Here is a 23,645-nt window from a genome sequence, read left to right as displayed (position 1 = left end):
CAGGGCATTAGTTAAACAAACTTAAGTATTAGAGTTCCTGTGGCTTTGGGATTGAAGGAAGGAGAGATTACCTTGATTCTATTTGTGTCCCCACTGCCAGTTCATTGCCTAAAACATAGTAGGTATTAGTAAATCTTTCTTCGGTGGGTTTATGGATGGACTGGTGTCAACATAGGCTTTCTTTCATCTTTCTGTCGATTGTTTGAACCTGTAAGTTATGTCACCTTTATAATCAATCTGATGCTGGCTTTTTATAAGGCTTTTATGATTAGAATATTTGTGAATTCAAGTGCTGAAACACACTCAGCATTGTCCCCACTTCGTCTGACTTAGGGCCCCCTTCCTGCTGGCATTGTGTTCCCTCTACAGGGAATGTCCTTCCCGCCGTTTTAGCTCAGAAAGTGGATCTTCCTCAGTGCCAGCTCAGTCACGTTTTCTTTTAAAGCTGCCCAGTGGATTGAGGCTCCCCTTCTCTGTAAACCCTCGGGGTGCTTAACACCTGTGGCATGTATTACACTTTTCTGTCTACTTGTCTTATTTTCCTGAAGACGGAGGCTTCCTTTTTCTGACCAGTGCCTAGACTGTAGTAAAGGTTCTATGGCCTTAACCATTGCGGAAGTTCTCATCAGCCACCACATGAAACTAACATGGATCCTGAATTTAAACTGTTTGAGCTCAGGAATAAGAGAAAAGGCCCTGACTGATCTTCCTTTGAAGAAAGATAGATATCCCTACGGTACCTCAGCATTTCAGTAAGTTATTGATTCTTTTTTTCATTGAGGGTCCATTTCAACCATTGAAAAAATTGTCTCAATAATAGAAGGTTAAATAATGATGCCATTAAAAATCAAGTACAATATTAATTATATTTAGCACCAGTTTAACTCTTGTCTAATGATTCTAAAATCACATGTGATCTATGCTGTGCTATTCAAGGAGTCCAAAGGCAGGGACATTTTTATAGCAGGAAGGAAGTTAGGCGATTTATTGGACTGCTTATAAAAAGAACTAAATGCAATTTAGATTGGATAATGTATTTCCAAGTTAATTAGATTGTAGGTTATTGCATACAAAGCCATTGCCTGGGACGAACTTGCAGCAGCAGCAGCAGCTTTAAAATTGATTTTCTTGATTTACTTATAACAGCAATGCTTGTGGCTGGAGCTCTTCTAAGGAAATATGCTATGATTTATTTTCCTTTCTGTCCTACATGCTGTAATGTAAAATTCTGTAATTTATCTCATTAGCTGTTATCTGTGACTCTATATATTCTTGCATATCTGAAAATGTAACAGGTTTTTAGAGTTAGCACTACTGACTGAAGTTTGTAGGCTTCAATAATTTAGGCCCAGGTTTTTGTTTTGTTTTATGGACTTCTGGCATTGAAGGCCAGTGGAGAGGTCACCCTATATTCTGTAAGGTTCGGTTGTTGATGTAAGATATTGGGTAAAAAATTAAGAGAGGAGAAGTTGGAAAAAGACGGGTATGGGAATTTAAAAATCAAATAAGAGATTGCATGTGTGATCATGGACTTCTGTACTCTTGGAGGCGAATCCTATAGTAAAAATAGACTTGCTTTCTTTCACTTAGGATTAACTCTGCCTATTCTCCTGAAGTAGCCCCCGTTGTGCTTTTCCCATTTTGTCTTGTAAGTAGATGAGAAAGTCTTCCATGAGTGTTGTCTGCTTACAAAATACAAGGATGATTGTGTTCTTTTAAAACTGAAATTTGGTTGACTGAGTGTTGAACTAGCTTTTATTACTACAATTTAGTTGGTGGCCAAATGATTATAACTTTGTATTTAAAATTGTCTGTGGCTCCAACCAACGTAGTTTGATGGTGACTGATCACCAACTTATTCTGTTTTTTTGTTTGTTTATTTGTTTTTAGACAGAGTTTCACTCCTATTGCCCGGGCTGGAGTGCGATCTCGGCTCACTGCAACCTCTGCCTCCCGGGTTCAAGTGATTCTCCTGCCTCAGCCTCCCGAGTAGCTGGGACTACAGGCATGTGCCACCACACCCAGCTAATTTTCTTGTATTTTTAGTAGAGACGGCGTTTTACCATGTTGGTCAGGCTGGTCTCAAACTCCTGATCTCAAATAATCCTCCTGCCTCAGCCTCCCAAAGTGCTGGGATTACAGGCATGAGCCATAACGCCTGGACTTTTTAAAATTTGTTATAAACAGAGTCTCACTGTCTCCCAGGCTGGAGTGCAGTGGCATGATCATAGCTCACTGTAGCCTCAACCTCCTGGGCTCAAACGATCCTCCTGCCTCAGTCTCCCAAGTAGCTAGGACTACAGGTGTGCACCACTACACCCAGCTAATTTTGAAAAATTGTTTTGTAGAGACAGGGTCTTGCTGTGTTGCCCAAGCTGGTCTTGAATTCCTTGCCTCAAGCAATCCTCCTGCCTCAGCCTCCCAAAGTGCCGGGATTATAGGCGTGAGCCACTGCACCTGGCCCTTCATCTGTTTTAAAGTGAACTATTTTGCACATGTTTGTACAATCATAAAACATTTCATCCTACTAGGTGCATTTCCTTCAAGACAGATCCCCCATCCTTCTTAGGGAGAGCTACAGAAAACAAAGGGTGGAGAGGGAGGCTGAAGAACCTCTGACTGTCCCAGGAATCTGCCTCCTCGGTGGCTGGGTAGCCAGTCCTCAGCCCAAGGCCTCCCTCAGGCATCCAGAAACCCTGTGCTTGCACTGCCTGGTTTTCCCTGTCCAGGACCAGTGGAGTTGGTTTTTGTTCCTTTTACAGTTTCAGAAGACTCTATCCAACTCACTGCTATATACAAAAATAGTAATATAGTGAGGAAGCTTTCAATCCCAATTAAATAGATTCCTCCTCTCAGCCAGGCCTCTGCTCAAACCACCTCCAGGGCAGCCTCCCTGCTTCCTCTCTTCAAAAAGACCCCCTTGCCCCTGCTCTGGCCCTCTTTCAACACTATTTTTACTTCATGGAATTTCACTACCTCACGTTCTTAGGCGGTTCCTGTCACAGATACTAAGATACAGGTCGAGTACTCCTTATCTGAAATGCTTAGGACCAGAATTGGTTTGGATTTCAGATTTTTTTAAAATTTCAGAATATTTGCCTTGTATCAGGTGAGCATCCCAAATATGAACATTTGAAATAGTCCAATGAATATTTCCTTTGAGCATCTTGTTGGCACTCCAAAAGTCTGATTTTGGAGCATTTTGGATTTCATATTTTCAGATTATGGATACTTAACCTGTATTTATCTCTCTCCCTGTGACGCCAGGATGTAAACTCCACAAGGGCAGAGAATGTATTTAATTCATTGTCAGTCCCCTTATAACTAGCATGTATCTGTCCATTTGTATACATTTAGCAAATATTTAATGACTAACAGCTCAGTAGATTAAAAAAATGATTGGCTGGACACATGGCATGTCTTGTGTAGTAGCAAGAGGAGAGGTGGGCACGTAAGGAACTGGCACCAGGCCTCGATTGTCATACTCCATGGTGGGAGGTGAGGCAGAGCCGGCCCGCCCCTTTTCCTTTCCAGGACTCAGCCTCAGCATTGAGGGGGAGAAGCCAGAGGAGAAGTCTGCCCCTCCAGGGGCCACTCGCCTCCAGCACTGTGGCCTAGAGTGCATCCTCTCCAGCTGAGCAAGTGTTCTCCCTATTCCACCAGACTCATGCTCCCTGAAATACAACTCCGTTTCTTGCACTTTTGCCTTGGATTTAGACGTGCAAAATATGTGAACCTTCCTATGCAAATTAAGATTTGAATGTCATCTGCTTCACAGTTCTAGCCATCAGTTCTAAAAATAGTCATTTTATGGGATTTGAGAAAGAGATTAAGACCACAAACTTACAACTGAGTTTTTCCCTAGCAGACAGCAGCTGTTCAAACAAAACATAAATCTGGGAGTTTTGAAGAGCTATGCTGTTGTGCTGCAGCTCAGCCCAGTAGGTGGAGGTTCCTAGGGAGGAGATATACTCAGCATTGGTGAGATCTGTGGGCCTGCAGACAGTGTGTTCATGTTCTGCCATCACCCGTGAACCTAGAGGACAGAGTGATGGAAATCGATGATTGTGAGGCAGTGAAATTAGGACTAGCATTAGTGAACGCCCCGCCCCGTGTCTGTGGCCATGTGCAGTTAGCGCCATTTGACTCTTGTTCTTGTGAAAACTACAGAATATTTGTAGCAAGGGCTTTATAGGCTGAAATACCAGTAAACAGCCAGAGAAAAATTAACACCAGCAGAAATGTGACTTTTAAAAAGTAAGATGACCTGTTAGGGACTTTCTGTGAACTTACAGGGGTCCTGAGAAGTCATACCCTGCTGCCTGACCTCTGACCAAACAGTAATCACAGGCATTCATTTCCCCAGGTCAGTGAGGACTCAGAGTCTTCAGACAAGAGGGGCAGTTCGTGTTATCTGTCACTCCTTCCCCATTTTTCTAGCACAGCTTTAAAAATTATTATGGCAAAGATACCAGCATCTTTGCCATTTTGCTGCTTTATCATCTTACATGGACTGTATGCTACACAAACTAAATTAAATTAAATCAATGCATCTCCGCCCTGCCCTCCTCCAGAGTAAGTTTTCACTGACTTGGGCAAGTAAATGAGTGCTGCATCCTAATTAATGTAATAGAAATTCCTGTGCTGGTATTCTTGTCCCATTCTTAGAAGAGGGAATTTCCTGGTAACATTGCCCCAGATAATAATTATTCCTTTGAGACGCTGCAGGCATCACTTCTCCAGGCTAAATAATTTCAGTCCTTTTTCTCCCAGGTTCTAGCATTCCATCCTTTAATCTTGCAAGTCTTCTCACTCCTACTTGGCTGAGAATTCTAAGTCATCCGAGCTAATGTGCTACCTGGTTTGGAGTCACTCTGTCCTCCCTCACCTTCCAGATGTGCCAGCGACTGTGGTCCCTGTTATCTAACAATGCTACCTGGCTAATTACCTGTGGGCTCTTTTCTGCTGTGATGAACCCAGCAGATCATTTATTTGCTATGTAAACAGCCTGTTTCTCTTCTTGTCTATTTGCCTTTTCTATAGACAATGTTTGGTTTGTTTCTGAGTAAAGTAGCCTTGACCAAATGGACTAAGGGGCCATTTGGGGCTCATTATTTTGTATGTGATTGACAGATAGTTAAATTTTTCAGTGGGGTATTACACATTCTTTAGGCTGTGGTATCAATATGCTGGCACTTCAGAGAGCCAGCACCATGTAGTAAGATAAGGACCAGCGGTGGAGTTGGGGCGGGATGAGAATCACAGCTCTTCCACCATTTATTGCTGTAATGTACCTAGCCTCCCTTAGCCTCTCTTACCTCATATGTTAGATGAGAATAATGTTATTTGTGTGGGAGAGTAGAGCGGATGCAGTGAATTCAGGTTTGTAAACATTTGATGTGCTTACTGTTGGAATGTAGTTTTACAGACAAGGTTGTTTTTGTCATGATGGGTGGTAATTATATATATAAAGGTAACAGAGCTGATTTTCATCTAGTTGAAGGTCTGTGTGAGTGGTTTAAGTTCTTGGTACAAAGATATAAGAGACACATACATATGATAATTTTATATAAAATATGTCATCAGCTGTTATGCAGAGATAGTTACTATGAAAAGCAGAACTAGGAGGGAGGGGGGCAGAGGATAAATCCAGAGTGTCTGCCTTTCAGATAGCTGGACTCAAGAGGAATGGGAAATTAAAGGGAAGAAGTGTCTGATGTTTCTGCAGCCAGTCAGGTTATGCTCATTGAAAACTGTTTTTCCAAACAACCTCATTAAAAAGTGGGCAGAGGACATGAACAAATCATTTTCAAAAGAAGACATACATGCAGCCAACAAGCATATGAAAAATGCTCAACATCACAAACCATTAGAGAAATGCAAATCAAAACCATAATGAGATACTATCTCACACTAGTCAGAATGGCCATTATTGAAAAATCAAAGAATAATAGATGTTGGCACAGTTGCAGAGAAAAGGAAACACTTCTACACTGCTAGTGGGAGTGTAAATTAGTTCGGCCATTGTAGAAAACAGTGTGGCAGTTCCTCAAAGAATTGAGAACTACCATTCGACCCAGCAATCCCATTACTGGGTATATACCCAAAGGAATATTTGTTCTGTCATAAAGACCCACACATGCATATGTTCATTGCAGCACTATTCACAATAGCAAAGACATGGAATCAACCTAAATGCCCATCAGCAGTAGACTGGATAAAGAAAATGTGATACATAAACACCATGGAATACTATGCAGCCATAAAAAAGAACAAGATCATGTCCTTTACAGGAACATGGATAGAGCTGGAAGCCACTATCCTTAGCAAACTAACACAGGAACAAAAAAACCAAATACCATATATTCTCACTTCTGAGTGGGAGCTAAATAACAAGAACACATGGATACTGGAAGGGGAACAACTTGAGAGTGGAGAGCAGGAGGAGGGAGAAGATCAGAAAAAATACCTATCAGGTACTATGCTTATTATCCAGGTGACGAAATTACCTGTACACCAGATCCCTGTGATACACAGTTTACCTACATAACCTGCTTGTGTACCCCAGAACCTAAAAGTTAAAAACAAAAATAAAACCTTTTTTTTGTGACTTGAGCTCTAAGTTATGAATATTGTCTTAGGGGGCTCAAGGGTAAAGGGACAGCAGCGTATCTCTAAGATTAAGCATGATTTTGGTACTAACAGAGCCTCTGTCCTAACCTGTACTTTTGGGGGTTGATGATACCAGAGAAACTTTTCTGTACATTTTTTGTGTGTTGGTTTGCCCTGTCTTCAGCAGTGATTATGTATTTCTGTGAAGTTAATAGGCCCCTTGTGTGGAGCCTACCCCCCGTGTGGAATCATCTCATAAGGAGACACATCCTGGAAGTGTCCCGGAAGCCCCTAGACTTGAGTTTTCCAGACTCCTTGGCCAACAAACACGGCCCTCCCCTGGGGGCTGTGGCCATCACCCCACCCTGCGGCTGCTTGGCCTCCTATAGTAGAAAGGGAAGATGAATGATCATCAGCGCTCCATCTGTCTGGATCGGAATGAACAAATCTCTTGCTGCTTCTCCGTCACAACCCTTCACCTTTCTTTTTCCCTTGGCTAGATGGCACCCTGAGCTTTGGATTTTTTTTTTTTATTATTATAAGAATTTTCTAACTTGCATATTTGCATTTTGGCCTAAGATAATGATGGCCATGACCCTAGCAAGGCTACCGCAGGAACTGTGTTCTCCTCAATCACCTTTCCAGAGAGCTTTCTTTCCCTACACTGTCAGTGCCAAGGAAGGCTGAAAATGCAGTGACTGTGGGTTATAACCTGTGATGGCCCCAGAAGGGCTGTGACTTCATCACCTCCTATAATCCTCACAGGGTCCCCACTGGACTCATGAGAAAAGGGGGAGGCTTCTAGGGGTTATGGAGTAGCCCCCAGGTACACAGCTGGTAAGCCCAAGTCCATTGTTGATTTGACTCTGGACAGAAGGGAAGGGCCTTCTGGTCTACCTCATCACCACCTCCCCAAGCCATGGGACCCACCCCTGGGTAATTTGGGAATCCAGATAACCAGCCCTTCAGTAAGGAATATGAGTTACTGCCCCACAAGGTGATTGCCCTACTAGTAGAAACCTTACTACCAAGAGCTCAGTTGGGTTTCGTGACCCCAAATTAAATGAAATATAATACAGGTAAATGAACTTTATAAAATTATTACAGTGCTTTAATGCTCTGGCCTGGGGACCTAATTGCTTTTATTTTATTTTGTTTTATTTTTGAGATGAGAATCTCGCTATATTGCCCAGGCTGGTCTTTCAGCCTGGCCTCATGTCATCTTCCCACCTTGACCTTCTAAAATGCTGAGATGACAGCCTCATGCCACCACACCCAGCCCTCTAGCCAATTTTCAACAAATATACTGAATTTTCATAATATAGTGTCTAACATTCTCTACTGTGCTTATAGAACCAGTATTCTCAAAACAGCTTATTTTATTTTGCTCGAGACAAGTATGCATTATCCCTTTTTGCTTCCCACAAGAGCAAAAGCTTAAGCATTTGTCTTCCCTTCACTTCCTGCCAGCGCCCCATCATCTCTATCTGCTGGGGTCACCGGGACTCGAGGCTGTTGATGGCATCAGGACCAGCCCTGTACGTGGTGCGTGTGGAGCACCGGGTGTCCAGCCTGCAGCTGCTGTGCCAGCAGGCCATCGCCAGCACCTTGCGTGAGGACAAGGACGTCAGCAAGCTGACCCTGCCCCCCCGCCTCTGCTCCTACCTCTCCACTGCCTTCATCCCCACCATCAAGGTAAAGCCCTCTACCCCTCCCTCTTCCTCCTCCCTCACCTGTGCTGGCTCCCCACAGAGCCAGGGCAGAGACAGGTGAGGGTACCAGAGTGAGCACATGGGGCCATGTGCAGCTGTGCAGGATCCTGTCATGTGCTGCCAGGTCCGCAGTCTGTCCAAGCATCATGGTCCATGTCCATGAGAGATTTGCGCTGTGTGGTGGCTATTATCTTTCTCATAGCAAAGCTGGTATTCCTAGCTTGACTTCTGTGTCCCTCTGATGATCAAAGGAGTGACCATTATTCAGCATTTCCTATATACTAAGCATTATACTAGTTAATTTTTAGAAATCTGTCTTGTTCAGTCCTGACTTCCTGACAGATGCTGCCATTATTCCCATTTAAGGAAGCAGGAAACAAGTTAGGAGAAGTTAAGTAACTTGCTCCCTAGCTAGTTAGGGGAACAGTCAGGATCAGACCCACCCCGGTTCTAGGGCCAGCTCTTGGCACTGTGCTGAGGAGAGCCACGCCAGCCAGCACTCAGCGTCAGCCACCTTTCAAACCAGTGGGAACTCTAGAAGGTAGCATGTAGAATGCATCTGCCAGTTGCTGTTTAAGTGTGGGTCCCCCTAACCTTGGGTTTTCCCAAGTGGTTCTCTTTTGTATTGTCTCTCTCTTCTTCTAAGTAGCAGACCCATTTGTTGGTTACTTTTTTCCTGAAACATCAAAGTTTTAGAATCTATTGGTTTTTGTTTTTGTTTTTGTTTTTCCAAGTTGCCTTACACTATTGATTCTACACGAGCAGATCTCAACGCTGGTGTATTATATAGCATTGGAAAATACAGGTGCCCAAGCCTGCCCCTATGGATCCTGATTTCATTGTCTGATATGGGATCCTGGTTTAGATGTGTTTTGAAAGCTCCCAGGAGATTCTCACATGCTCCTACCATTGCAAAGCACTGTTCTACACCACATAGTTAGCCTCTCCCCAGGCTCCCAGCCTGTGCTCTTTCTGGAACAGTGGTGTTTTTAGTTGACCTGCCCCCGTGCTCACTCTCTTTCCCTCTCTCTCTGCCTCTCTGGAGTCCCAGCTCTTCCTTTTCTTCCTGTGTCCTGCAGCCCCCAATTCCAGATCCGAACAATATGAGAGACTTTGTCAGCTACCCATCAGCCGGCAATGAGCGGCTACACTGCACCATGAAGCGCACAGAGGACGACCCAGAGGTGGGCGGCCCGTGCTACACGCTCTACCTGGAGTACCTGGGCGGGCTTGTGCCCATCCTCAAAGGGCGGCGCGTCAGCAAGCTGCGGCCGGAGTTTGTCATCATGGACCCGCGGACGGATAGCAAACCAGGTGGGTCCCTTGCCCGAGGGACTGGGACCTTGTTCTGCTGTGGTCATGGGCTGTTACGCCTTACACCCCATACAAAGAGAATGCGTGCTAATGAAACATGAGCCTGTGGTGGCTGGTGTGGAACTTCGTTGAAGAATCCCACTGAAATGAACTGTTCTCTAAATGTACTTTTTGACAGGTTTTAAATCATATTTCGTGGGCAGTGGATAGCTGGGCTGTGAATAGAGGAACCATTGGCTGTCAGGCAAGGGGAAGCTAGTGCAGGCCTCCCGGGAGCGAGGGTTTCCTCTTCACAGTTACGGAGTGTTCATCCAGTGTCTTCATGTAATATTCAGACAACTTGAAAATAATAACAAGATACAGTCCCTGCCCTCCCAGAGTGGATGATAAAATTAAAATCAAACCTTCAGCCTCCTGCCCCTCCCTAGTCTACTGTTAACTGCTTTGTACCTGATTACTAATGACAATTTTTTGCTCATCTATAAAGATGTTGGTATGAAACACCCTTTTCTTCTAAAAACCTTTCCCTGTGGTGATTTTCTTTGCTCAGTTAATGTATTCAACATGCTCCCTGCACACCTCTCTGGGATCCTAGATTGTAAGCTTCAGAGGGAAGGGACTGCGTTCTTTTTTTGTGCCACTTGGTGCTAGGCTAGTGTCCGTGCACCCGTCAGTCACTGCCGGCTCAGTCTGCCACCTCCTGTGAAACTTTGCCCATCACCTATGGCAGAATGAGCAACACACTTAGTCATTGTGCTCCACACTCTGCCCTGCTGAATCCTGTGGGCCCTGGGGGAAGAGAACTGAGTCGTCTTTGTGCCCCCAGTGGATTTGGATTTGTTTTCATTAGTTCATGCTTCCTCTCGCCACTTCCTCGCTCCAGTTTACTCTCCTGCCCATTAGTCTGGTCCCTGCCTCTCATTACGGCCTGGAGCTAGCATGACATGTGGCCTGACCAGTCACCCCAAGTCACAGTGTGGTGGGCTTGTTCACTCTCAGCCTGTACTCAGCGCTGTACAGTTGCCCCACCTCTGCCTGCCAGCCTTCATTTGTTCAGCATCAGCCGTGCCACTCTACTACCCCTGCAAAACAGCAATACCGCTTGTCAATATTAGATATGAGTCCGTTTTTTCTGTCTTTTGACTCATGTGACAAGCTAGTACCAGGAACAAAGGAAGCGACCAGCAGAATTGGGGCTGGTAGGGAAGCAGACTGAAAGGAAGGAGAGGACAGATTCAGGAGGAAGGCAGGCACAGTGGAAAAAACAGGAGAGAGAGAAGCGCATATTTACGTGGGATGGAAACATGGTTTCAGGGAAAAGGAGAAGGGCCACCAATGGTTAGAGATGACTGGGGTGGGGGCCGTGGGACAGGCCCTGAGCCCAGGTTTGCAGCAGGTGTTCTCGCTGATGTCAGCACCTCTGAGGTTACTCCCCTGGGTGCAATTTTATAAAATCTGTATTGAGATTAAATGTTGACAGTAACTTAGGTGAAGAGCTTATTTCCTCGTGTGCATAAATTCCTCACTGAAGAAGAGGACAGGAGGCTGTGCTGTGGAGTACCCAAGGACTAGGCTTGCTTGAACCTGGCCCGACTACCCCAAATGCCTGCTCTTCCTTCCTGTTCATGTTTATCAGCTTGTATCAAACACAGACCCATTCATTTGCGCACAATCCTTTGAGGGAATAAGATGTTGTATTTTTATAATTAAAAGAGTTAAAAGCTATAAAACAAAGCACATTGACAGATATTTAGTCAGTGCCTACCTTGTGTGGGATACTTGAGTCTCCTGCTATTATTAGGTAATACCAGGTCATCTCTGCTTTTAAGGAGTTTCTAAACCCTTTTAGGTGATAAGACAATGTAAGCACTTGAAAAGTTTAAAAAGTCAAGATTTAAATACCTGATGACAAAAATAGAGGATATGTCACAAGGCACAATATGACTAATTGCCACCTGAATGGCATATACAAACTATTTCAGAGGAGGAAAAGAATCCCTGTCATTGAGAAAACAGGAATTTCTTTTTTCTTTTTATTGGGGGATGGAGGGACAGGGTCTTGCTCTGATGCCCAGGCTGCAGTGCAGTAATGCCATCACAGCTCGCTGCAGCCTTGACCCTCCCAGGTTCAAGCAATCCTCCCATCTTAGCCTCCTGGGCAGCTGGGGCTACAGGTGTGCACCACACTTGCTAATTTTTGTATTTTTTGTAGAGACAGGGTTTTACCATGTTGCCCAGGCTGATAAACTCCTGGGTTCGAGCAGTCCTCCGCCTTGGCTTCCCAAAGTGCTAGGACCTATTACAGGCATGAACCACCGTGCCTGTCCAGGAATTTCTTATCGTTAAAAGCTGATTAACTCATTGAGGCCGCCATATCATCGTTTCTCAAAATGTGTTCCATGCACCACCACCTCCATGCAAATCACCTGGGATACTTATTTAAATACACGTTCCTAGGCTTACCCTTAGATTACGATTCATTAGGGCTGTGGTGGGGCCTACATACAAACATGCGACTTAATGGGTTTCCCAGGTGATTTTTATGCACTAAAGTTTGTGATCCACTGTCAGGTGACTTGGCAGATATGTCCCTCAAAATTACCAGTGTGTATTTTTATACCAGATACCATGAGTCCCAGTATTTTTTTTTTTTTCAGACAAGGTCTCACAGTGTCTCCCAGGCTGGAGTGCAGTGGTACAATCATGGCTCATTGCAGCCTTGAACTCCTAGGCTCAAGCAGCCCTCCCACTTCAGCCTCCAGGTAGCTAGGATTGCAGGTATGCACCACCACACCTGGCTAATTTTTTTATTTTTGTGGAGATGGGGGCTCCATGTGTTGCCCGGGCTGGTCTCAGCCTCCTGGATTCAAGATCGTCCAGCGCTCGCCTCCCGTAGTGCTGGGATCATAGGTGTGAGCCACCATGCCCAGCTGCTTCCCTCCACCACCCCCACCAGTTTTCTTTAAAAAGAGATGGGGTCTTACTCTGTCACCCAGACTGGAGTGCAGTGGTATGATCGTAGTGCACTGTAAACTTCTGGATTCAAGTGATCCTCCCACCTCAACCTCCCGAGACTATAATAGGCACACACCATCACACTTGTCTAATTCTGTTTTTTGTAGAGATAAGGTCTCACTGTGTTTCCCAGGCTGGTCTCAAACTTCTGATCTCAAGAAGTGAAGTCGTCCTGCCTTGGCTCACCACAGTGCTGAGATTTACAGACATGCTATTGCACCTGGCACACATTTTCTAAAGGAATCTTTAGCCACAGCTTGCTATGGACTGACTTGTGTTCCCCTAAAATTCATATATTGAAGTCCAGACCCCCAATGTGAGGGTAGGATGACATTTAGGGGAGATTAAGATTAAAGGAATTCATATGCGTGGATCCTGATCTGATTTAGTTACTGGCCTTAAAGAAGAGAAGGAGAAAGAGACCTCTCACCACGCACGTGCACCAAGGAGAGGACATAGGACACAGTGAGAAGGCGGCTCTCTGCAGGCCGGGGCAAAGCCTTCACCAGGAAACAGGCGTTGTCACCCTAACCTTGGGGCTGCTCAGCCTCCATAATGGACTGGACCCGTTATTTAGTGTGTGTGCATGCGTGCTAGTGTGTACACACACGCATAATACTGGTTTTGTTTTTCTGGAGAACCCCGACTAATACAGATTTTGGTTCTAAGAAATGGGTATTGCTGTAACAAATCTCTAAACATGTAGAAGAAGCTTTGGAACTGAGTAATGGATAGAGGCTGGAAGAGTGTTGAGGTGGATGCTAGAAATATGGAAGTTAAGAGTAATTCCGGTGAAGTCTCAGTTGGAAATGAGGAACATACTGAAAACTGGAGGAAAGGTGATCCTTGTTATAAAGCAGCAAAGGATTTGAGTAAACTGTTCCAGTGTTTCCGTGGAAGGTAGAACTTGCAAGTGATTAAATTGGATATGTAACTGAAGAGATTTCTAAGCAAAGTGTTGAAGGAGCAGTTTGGTTCCTCCTGATGGCTTACAGTAAAATGCAAAAGGAGAGAGATGAATGGAAGAAGGAATTGTTAAGATAAAAGATGAAGATTTAGATTTAGAAAATATTTAGGCTATTCATATTGCAAAAAAAAATAAGTATTAAATACATTTTGAAGAAAATACCAAAGTTATGGCTGGACTGTCATTTAATAAAGCGCTTACGAAATTATATGAGCAGAGACACTGCCAGTTTGAACTGTAGTGGATGGAAACAGGATGAAATGAAGGAGGAAGGCTGTTGGACTTCTTAGCTTTGACCAGCTGGAATGATGGAGGTGTTTGGCCACTAATGTGCATTATTCTTCAAGAAGAGGGAAAAATAACTCTGAAAGTGATTCAGAGATCATTAGGTCCACCTCTTCGGTTTCAGCAGGCCAGATGGCCTTTGCACAGAGCCTTGCGGGCAGAGCCATGGGGGCAGGATCCCTACCAGAGCTATGAGGGTGATGCTGACACCCCAGTAGACCTGGAGGACAGGATATCAAACCAAAGAGGACTCCACTCAAGCTTCAAAATTCAATGGAATTTTCTTTGCGAGATTTTGGATTTGCTTGGAACCTGTCACCACTTTTGTACTTCCAGTGTCTCCTTTTTGGAATGGGAATGTCTATCCTATGCCTGTCCCACCATTGTATTTTGGAAGCACATAACTTCTGTGGTTTCACAGGTTCACAGCTGGAGAGCAGGTTTGCTTCAGGATGAATTGTACCTCAGGTCTCACCCATACTGGATTTAGGTGACAATTTAAATGAGACTCTGGACTTTTAGAGTTGATACTGAAATAAGTTAAGACTTTGGGGGCTTTGGGAATAGAATGAATATATTTTGCATGGGAGAAGAACATGAATCTGAGAGTGGCCAGGAGTAGAATCCCGTGGACTGAATTGTGCCCCCACGTCACCCCCAAAATTCATATTGGGAAGTCCTAACTCCCAATGTGACTGTATTTGGAGATAGGACTTACAGGGGGGAGATGAAATTAAATGAGATCTTAAGGGTGAGGTCCTAATTTGATAGGGCGATTGGCCTTATAAGAAGACAAGATAAATGCCTGTGATCCAGCGCTTTGGGAGGCCAAATCGCAAGGTCAGGAGATGGAGAACATCCTGGCTAACACGGTGAAACACCGTCTCTACTAAAAATACAAAAGATTAGCCGGATGTGGTGGCGGGTGCCTGTAGTCCCAGCTACTTGGGAGGCAGAGACAGGAGAATGGCGTAAACCTGGAAGGTGGAGCTTGCTGTGAGCTGAGATCACGCCACTGCACTCCCGCCTGGGTGACAGAGCGAAACTCCGTCTCAAAAAAAAAAAAAAAAAAACACCAAGGAAAGAGAGCTCTTTCTTCAAGCACATACACTGAGGAGAGGCCACCTGCAAGCCAGGAAGAGAGCCTGCCCCAGAATCCAACCATGCTGGCACCCTAGCCTTGGTCTTTCAGCCTCCAGAGTGTGAGGAAACAATTTCTATTATTGGAGCCACCCAAGTCTGTGGTATTTTGTTATGGTGGCCTCAGCAGATTTAGAGTGTATATTTAAAAAGCCATTAAAACCATTTTTCAAGATTTTATTTTAAAAATATATGTAATTGGCCAGGCGCGGTGGCTCACGCCTGTAATCCCAGCCCATTGGGAGGCCGAGGTGGGTGGATTACGAGGTCAGGAGATCGAGACCAGCCTGGCTAACACGGTGAAACCCCGTCTCTACTAAAAATACAAAAAATTAGCCAGGCGTGGTGGCGGGCGCCTGTAGTCCCAGCTGCTCAGGAGGCTGAGGCAGGAGAATGGCATGAACGGGGGGCGCGGAGCTTGCAGTGAGCAGAGATCGTGCCACTGCACTTTAGCCTGGGCGACAGAGTGAGACTCCATCTCAAAAACAAAACAAAACAAAACAAAAAAAATATATGTATAATTCAGGAAGCCAGGCACAGTGGCTCACACCTATAATCCCAGCACTTTGGGAGGCCAAGGCAGGAGGATTGCCTGAGCTCAGTAGTTCAAGACCAGCCTGGGCAACACGGTGAAACCCTGTCTCTACTAAAATGCAAAAAAATGGCCAGGTGCGGTGGCTTATGCCTGTAATCCCAACACTTTGGGAGGCCAAGGTAGGCGAATCACCTGAGGTCAGGAGTTCAAGACCCGCCTGGCCAACATGGTAAAACCTTGTCTCTACTAAAAATGCAAAAATTAGCCAGGTGTGGTAGCAGGTACCTATAGTCCCAGCTACTTGGGAGGCTGAGGCAGGAGAATCACTTGAACCCGGGAGGTGGAGGCTGCAGTGAGCTGAGATTGCACCACTGCACTCCAGCCTGGGTGACAGAGCAAGACTCCGTCTCAATAAATAAATAAATAAATAAATAAATGACTCCGTCTCAATCAATCAATCAATCAATCAATAAAATAAATAACAAAAAATTAGCCAGCCGTGGCGGTAGTCCCAGCTACTCAGGAGGCTGAGGCAAGAGAATCGCTTGAACCCAGGAGGCGGAGGTTGCAGTGAGCCGAGATAATGTCACTGCATTGCACTCCAGCCTAGGCGACAGCGAGACTCCGTCTCCCCAAAAAACCCAAAAAGGCTTCAACCCAGAAGAAATCAGCGGATTCTTGAACACTGACAGAATTGAGATGTAAAGCCCCAGACATTGTAGTTAAGCCTTAGGTTTTCAAAGACCAATCCCAGCTTACATTTTTCTACAACTTAGATGTTTTTACAGAACACCCATGATAAACTGATGACACAATCTCTAGTAGTATGAGGTACACCCAGCCACCACCTCAGCCTTCGCAAATGTGGAGCTTATGTCATGCACTGAATTTTTAGTTGTGCTGATGATAGACGTCAGAGTGGCAATGCCTGCACGTGTGGAATTATGACACTGAACAAGCAGGGCTCAGGGCATATTTTCAGAAAGCCATTTTCTTTGTCTCTTGCCACCCCTTAAATCATCATTTATTCTTTCAGAAAGTATTTATGAAGTCTCAGGTAGTCTCTGCGGTTAAAGCAGGAGGCAGGACAGATGACTTTCCTTCCCTCATGGAGTTCGCACTAGTTGGGGAGACAGACAATAAAGCAATAGTTATGGCCGGATGCAGTTGCTCAGCTCTTCTATTCCCAGCACTTTGGGAGGCTGAGGCAGGAGGATCACTTGAGTCCAGGAGTTTAAGACAAGCCTGGGTGACATAGCGAGACCCCATCTCTATAAAAAAGAAAATAGTAAAAAATAGTAGTTATGAGTGAAGGGATAGAGGAAGTGGTCTGGGACATGGTATTTGAGGGATCCTAGCATTGATGAGTGAGTCAGGAGCTGAGTGGGCAGTGTCTTACTGGGTTTCCTCAAGTCGAGTCACACACACAGGCTTGTTCTGTAGGCTTGCGTGCATGCTTGAGTCATGACAGAGATTCCTTTGATCCAGTGATTCATAAATTAAATCATAAAACACTGCTCAGGGTTCGTGCATTAAGCCTTTTTATTTGCTTAAACACAAACACCACTGCGGCTTCACTACGGCTTTTGCTGGGTCCGGGCGTGGCACCTCCTGATTCAGTGAGTGCTTTAAGAAGGGGGTGATGTGGGCAACACAGCCTGGGGCCAGCCTCCTTTCCAAGGAGCTTGCCAAACTTTTCTGCCCCAGAGAGGCCCCTGTTCATAGATGCTACCTTCAAATGCTCAGAAACTTCTAGATTGGTTTGGATTAAGAAACTCATCCTTTAAAATATAAACAGCCCTTTTGGATGGTAAAATCACTCATTATGAATTATTTCATTATGATTGAATGATTCAGCTTTTTTATTACCTGGCAAGGCACTTGGAGCCTTGAGGCAATGAGATTTTCATCAGCAAAACAAAGTAATCTGGAAGAATGGGGTCCTCACATTGAAGACAGACCTCGGGTGGTGGAGGGGATGGGGGGGATTTGGGTGGTGAGGGGATGTGATAGCACAGTGGGGATGGGCAGCCAAGGAGAGGAATTCCAACGAGGAGGAAGTTTGCCCCACAGTTTTGCCATCACCCCACTCTGCACATCATCTCACCATCTGCCTGAAGGCCCCATGCGGAGTACCTACAGAAGAACCCAGAGCCATCCTGAGAGTTCCCACCACCAGGTCTCCTAGCCTTTGCTCCACGCAGGCAAGCAGCTCTACCAGGCGGGAGAGCCAGGCCCCCACCGCGAGACCTGTGGCAATTCCAGGGGACTTTCTGGCATTCCAGACCTAAGTGGAGCGGACCTGACTCTGTCAGGACTCTAATTCAAGCAGGCCTGGCATCAGCAAGGACCTTCTCAGGTCAGAAGCAGGTTCTCAGTGAATCAATGAGTCCACAAGCCCCTCAGCCCAGGTTCTGTGGCTGCCTAAAAGTCCACATGAACCCAGGTGGGCACCTGTGTGTTGTGAGACATAACAGCACAGCCATTTTGGTTTCAGCTTTTGGCAAACTGTGTGTATTTTGTACATGCCTAGAAACATTAAAATACCATGCCCATTTTGACAACAGTAGGAGTAATTGCCTACTTCTGCTTAGAAAATCTAAAAGAGAAAAACAATGCTAAGCTGCTTTCTGTTTCAACCTCTAGGTCTAAAATGATGGCCTGTGGAGTCCATCTGTCTTTTAGTTTATAGTAATGATCATTGGTAGGGGCTAATTGATATAACTTCCCTTGAAATGTGCTGGTTGGTGTTTTACCAGATGAAGTCTATGCGAACAGCTTGATTTCTACTGTGATCGACAGCTGCAACTGCTCAGACTCCAGTGACATTGAACTGAGTGATGACTGGGCTGCCAAGAAATCTCCCAAAATCTCCAGAGCTAGCAAATCACCCAAACTCCCAAGGTAATCTCAGTCTTCGGGGTGATCGTCCTTTCTTGTGCCTCTGAATATGTGTGTTTGTGGCTGCAACAGAATCCCACTAAAACTGACCAGAAGAGTCAAAGAGCCACCTCCCTGCCTTTTCTTCCAGAAGATTCCAGCTGGAATAATTACAACTTCTATTTGTTTTGTTTTGTTTTTCCTTTGGGATAGACAAAGACACGCAGAAGTTTGCTACACCCTCAGAACTTCTCTAGGCGTTAGCAATGATGGTGGGTGGCAGAGGGGTGGCCATAGTTCCCGGGCTTATATGTTTTTTCTTATAGTTTGAGAAAAGGAATAAAAAGGTTCTCCAGTGGATGTAACATGTTGAAGAGAATGCCAGATAAGATGCCTGTAATGCCAGAGCCGGGCACAATGGCTCACGCCTGTAATCCCAACACTTTGGGAGGTCGAGGCGGGTGGATCATGAGGTCAAGAGATGGAGAACATCCTGGTCAACGTGGGGAAACCCCGTCTCTACTAAAAATACAAAAATTAGCCAAGCATGGTGCGGGCGCCTGTAGTCCCACCTACTCGGGAGGCTGAGGCGGAAGAATCACTTGAACCCGGGAAGCGGATGTTGCAGAGCCAAGATTGTGTCACTGCACTTCAGCCTGGCAATAGAGCGAGACTCCATCTCAAAAGATTAGATAGATAGATAGATAGATAGATAGATAGATAGATAGATAGATAGATATAAGATATAAATAGATAAGATAGATTAGATAGATATAAGATAAATAGATTAGATAGGTATAAGATATAGATAAGACAGATATAAGATAGCTAAATAGATTAGATATAAGATAAGATAGATTGATGTGAGATAGATAAGATAAGATAGATAGATGGATAAATAGATAGATAGATGCCTGTAATGCTGTAATTGGGAAACATCAACACATCGCATCCACTGTAGAACCTTTTTCTTCACTAAGATTTCTAGTTTTAATTCTGTGATTTTTTTTTTCTGATGCCATGAAAAGCTAAGGTATAAGTTACATACAGATACACACACATCTGTCCAAATTGTAAACACCTAGCCCGTTGCACAAGGGCTATCCCAGTGTCTTCCCCCAAGTTCAAGATAAAGGACATGTCATCATCCCAGAAGGTCCACCTGTGCTCCCTCCATTTGATACCCACTCCCTAGAAGTAATCACTGTTCTGACTTCCATCATCAGCTTTGCTTGTTCTTGAACTTCATATAAATCGAGTCAAACAATATGTTCTCTTTGTATCTGGCCTTTTTTTTTTTTTTTTGCTCAGTGTAGTGATTTTGAGAGTCATCATGTTGTTGCATGTATCAGTAGTTTGTTTTCTTTGTTGCTCCATGGTATTCCATTGTAATGAGTATACTACAATTAGTTTATTCTGTTTACCAATCAATGGATATTTGGTAGTTTCCAGTTTGAGGCTATTATGAACAAATCCATGACAAACATTCTTATACAAGTCTTTTTATGGACATGTGCGCTCATTTCTCTTGGGTATAAACTTAGGAAAGGAGTTGCAGGGTCATGGGTTAAATATATGTTAAAGTTTTTTAGAAACTGCTGAGCAGTATTCCAGGGTGGCTGCACCCACATAAATCCCCACCAGCAATTTCTAAGAGAGTCCCAGTTTCTTCCATCCTCAGCAGCAGCTCTGTTGTCATTTTTTAGAAATAATTTGGCCGGGCACGGTGGCTCACGCCTGTAATCCCAGCAGTTTGGGAGGCCGAGACGGGCGGATCACGAGGTCAGGAGATCAAGACCATCCTGGCTAACAAGGTGAAACCCCGTCTCTACTAAAACTAACCGGGCGAGGTGGCGGGCGCCTGTAGTCCCAGCTGCTCGGGAGGCTGAGGCAGGAGAATGGTGTAAACCCAGGAGGCGGAGCTTGCAGTGAGCTGAGATCCAGCCACTGCACTCCAGCCTGGGCGACAGAGTGAGACTCCGTCTCAAAAAAAAGAAAAAAAAAAGAAATAATTCTACCTTGTTCTGGTAGGTGTAGTGGCATCTCATTTCAGTTTAATTCTAATATCTCCAGTGATGGATGCTGCTTAGTTTACATGTTTCTTGGCCACTTGGCTATCTTCTTCTTTTGTGAAGTGCCTGTTCGTCTTCTGCCCTGTTTATTATTGGGTTGTTTTATTGAGTTGTAAGAGTTCTTTCTTTTCGTTTTTTTTTTTTTTTTTTTTTTTTTTTTTTTTTTTTTTTTTGAGGAGTCTCGCTCTGTCACCCAGGCTGGCGTGCAGTGGCACGATCTCAGCTCACTGCAACCTCTGCCTCCTTGGTTCGAATGATTCTCCTGCCTCAGCCTCCTGAGCAGCTGGGACTACAGGCTTGTGCCACCACAACCGGCTAATTTTTTGTATTTTTAGTAGAGATGAAGTTTCACCATGTTAGCCAGGATGGTCTCAATCTCCGGACCTCATGATCCACCCGCCTCGGCCTCCCAAAGTGCTGGGATTACAGGTTTGAGCCACTGCGCCCGGCCCAAGCTCCTGTGTACCCTCCCCTCCCTTTAGAGCAATCACTACAGGAGCATCTGAATATCTCATTCTTTTTTTTTTGAGATGGAGTCTTGCTCTATCGCCCAGCTGGAGTATAGTGGCGTGATCTCGGCTCACTGCAACCTCCATCTCCTGGGTTCAAGTGACTCTCCTGCTTCAGCCTCCCGAGTAGCTGGGACTACAGGCACGTGCCACCACACCCAGCTAATTTTTGTATTTTTTAGTAGACATGGGGTTTCACCATATTGGCCAGGATGATCTCAAACTCCTGACCTTGTGATCCACCTGCTTCGGCCTCCCTAAGTGCTGGGATTACAGGTGTGAGCCACCGCACCCAACCAAGAGTTCTTTCTTTCTTCTAGATTTGAATCCTTTGTTAGATATCTGTATGGCCATATAGTCCAGCACGTGGCATTCTTCTTTTGTGGTTAGTGCTTTCTGTGTCCTGTTCAGGATGTCTTTGGTTACCTAAGGTCATGGAGCCCTTCTTCAGTTCTCTTCTATCAGCTTTCTAGTTTTAGCTTTCATGCTTATGGATTAATTTTTGTGTTTGGTATGAATTAGAGGTGAATGCTCATTTTTTAAATATGCAGATATCCAGTTACTCTAGCTGTCTGATTGATGTCTTTTTTCATCTTTGTTCCAGAGCTTGTTAAAATTGCATGTAACATTATGAACTTTCCTATATTTCCAAAGTGCTTTTTTCCCATTATGTAAGCAGAGAGGACATTTAATGCATGCAACTAAATCCTTTGCCTTTAAATGTCCTCTTCAGGTTGCCATCTTGCTGTGGCTGGGCCTCCTCCTGCTGTCCTTTCCCCATTTGGACCCTTCACACAGCAGCCACGCTAATTGTCCCAGATCATAGCTTTAGGGAGCTCAATCTGCCATCCCCCCATTCCTCAGGAGCCCAGAGTTTCTCATCAAGCTCAAAACCAGTATATATGAGACAATGCATTTTTTCACAGACTGTTTTAAACCTTACCATACTCGTTTTAATCACACTGTCTTTGGGGTAGACTGTCATTAAACACGTGTGTCTCCGTGTTATAAATAAAGGGACTGAGGAGTAGAGATACAACATGGGATCAAAAGGCAGCCAAAAAACTTTACTAATTTGATTTAAATATTGCAGATGGTGAAATGCTAGATAAATTTGTTGAAATTCACACTGTTGCAGAAGAAATTAGAAAGATCACTGGCCTTAGGGTAAGAAATGACTTGTCCCACCTGCCGTTTTCCCAGGACGGATTGTGCAGGCCTCTGGCAGAAGGCAGTTTCCACGCTTGCTCCAAGGCAGCGGAGAGTGAAAGACAGTTAATTATTTGAGTTCCTTACAAATGGATCGCTGGATCTCATTTCAGTATATACTCAGTATATTTTGGGAAGGGGTCTTGCTCTGTCGCCCAGGCTCAAGTGGAGTTGTGTAATTGTAGCTCATTGCAACCTTGAATTCCTGGGCTCAAGCGATCCTCCTGCCTCAGCCTCCCAAGCAGCTGGGACTACAGGTGTGTGCCACCACACCCAGTTTCTCAATATATTTTAAAATGTATATTATTCAATGTAAAGTTGTCATTCTTTCCTCATATTCATAAAGCAAAAGCAAGGGGAGAGCTTTGTTAAATTCAGGCACTGGCTGCAGGGTGAGAACCCAACATACAGGCTGGCTGTCCAGAAAAAGAAAGGAGTGCCAGAGTCAGGGCCATGCTCACTATTCCCACCACGGGTGCCTGACCCCTCCTGGCCTTGCCTCCCCAGGATCAGCATCGAAGCCCGCAAGTCCCCCAAGCTGCCCCGGGCTGCTCAGGAGCTCTCCCGGTCCCCGCGGTTGCCCCTGCGCAAGCCCTCTGTGGGCTCGCCCAGCCTGACTCGGAGAGAGTTTCCTTTTGAAGACATCACTCAGGTAGGAGCCCGCAGCTGCCCTGCCTCGCTCCCCTCCTCCTGGGGGCTATGCCCAGAGGGCCCCTTCCTACCCGCTGCCTGCCCTGCTCACTGCCACCATGGGCCCCTGAGCTCTGCTCCACATCCTGCATGCCACCTGCTACCTCAGGAGTTGCCCTCAGGTGGAGCTCTGGCTTCTCCACCTGTGCCCCTCAGCGAGTTCTGATCTTGCAGTCACTGTGGGAGAGAACCTCCCACTTCCTATCACAGCTCCCACCATCCAGCCCTGCCTGCCTTTCCCTCCTGGCTCCTCAGTGCCCCCTCACCCTCCAGGTGCTGTAGCCACACCTGATTCTCACCTGCCCCAGGCTTTGCCCTGCCTAGATTGTCACCACACCACCTCCTCATCCTTGTTACTGCACCATGCTTCCAGATGGAACTCCACCACCACCTCTGCTGTGAAGGCCTCCTGCCCTGGCTTAGCTGGGAGGGGCCAACACACCTGGTGTAGAACTACCTTATGACATTGCTCAGTGACTTCTTTATACACAGATCATTACAAGCTTTATCTCCTCCATCAGGTTATAAGCTCCTTAAGGGGCTGTATTTTGTCCATCTTTATTTTTGCCGTTGCATACATACCTTGGGCATAATAATTTCTTAAATTTTAAAAAATTTAATTGAATGAGAAAACAGATGATGGGTAGTTTCAGGACATCCTGGTATCAATGCAACCGATGTTTTCAGGAGAAATATCCAGGATAA

General features: G+C 45.2%; 1 protein-coding gene across 7 annotated transcripts in view; it reads left to right on the top strand.

Moving 5' to 3' along the window:
* TULP4 (TUB like protein 4) overlaps positions 1-23,645 on the top strand; it is a 280,793-nt gene that overhangs the window by 241,134 nt on the left and 16,014 nt on the right. For all 7 annotated transcript variants that reach the window (XM_017958185.3, XM_031667335.1, XM_017958184.3 and 4 more), the window contains 4 exons: positions 8,083-8,307; positions 9,404-9,638; positions 18,340-18,484; positions 22,758-22,902. In XM_017958185.3, coding sequence (XP_017813674.1) covers positions 8,083-8,307; positions 9,404-9,638; positions 18,340-18,484; positions 22,758-22,902 — 750 coding nt within the window. The remainder of the gene's footprint in view (positions 1-8,082; positions 8,308-9,403; positions 9,639-18,339; positions 18,485-22,757; positions 22,903-23,645) is intronic.

Source organism: Papio anubis, chromosome 6 (assembly GCF_008728515.1).
Source record: "Papio anubis isolate 15944 chromosome 6, Panubis1.0, whole genome shotgun sequence".
Lineage (NCBI taxonomy): Eukaryota > Metazoa > Chordata > Mammalia > Primates > Cercopithecidae > Papio > Papio anubis.
This window is presented reverse-complemented; position numbering and strand designations above follow the sequence as displayed.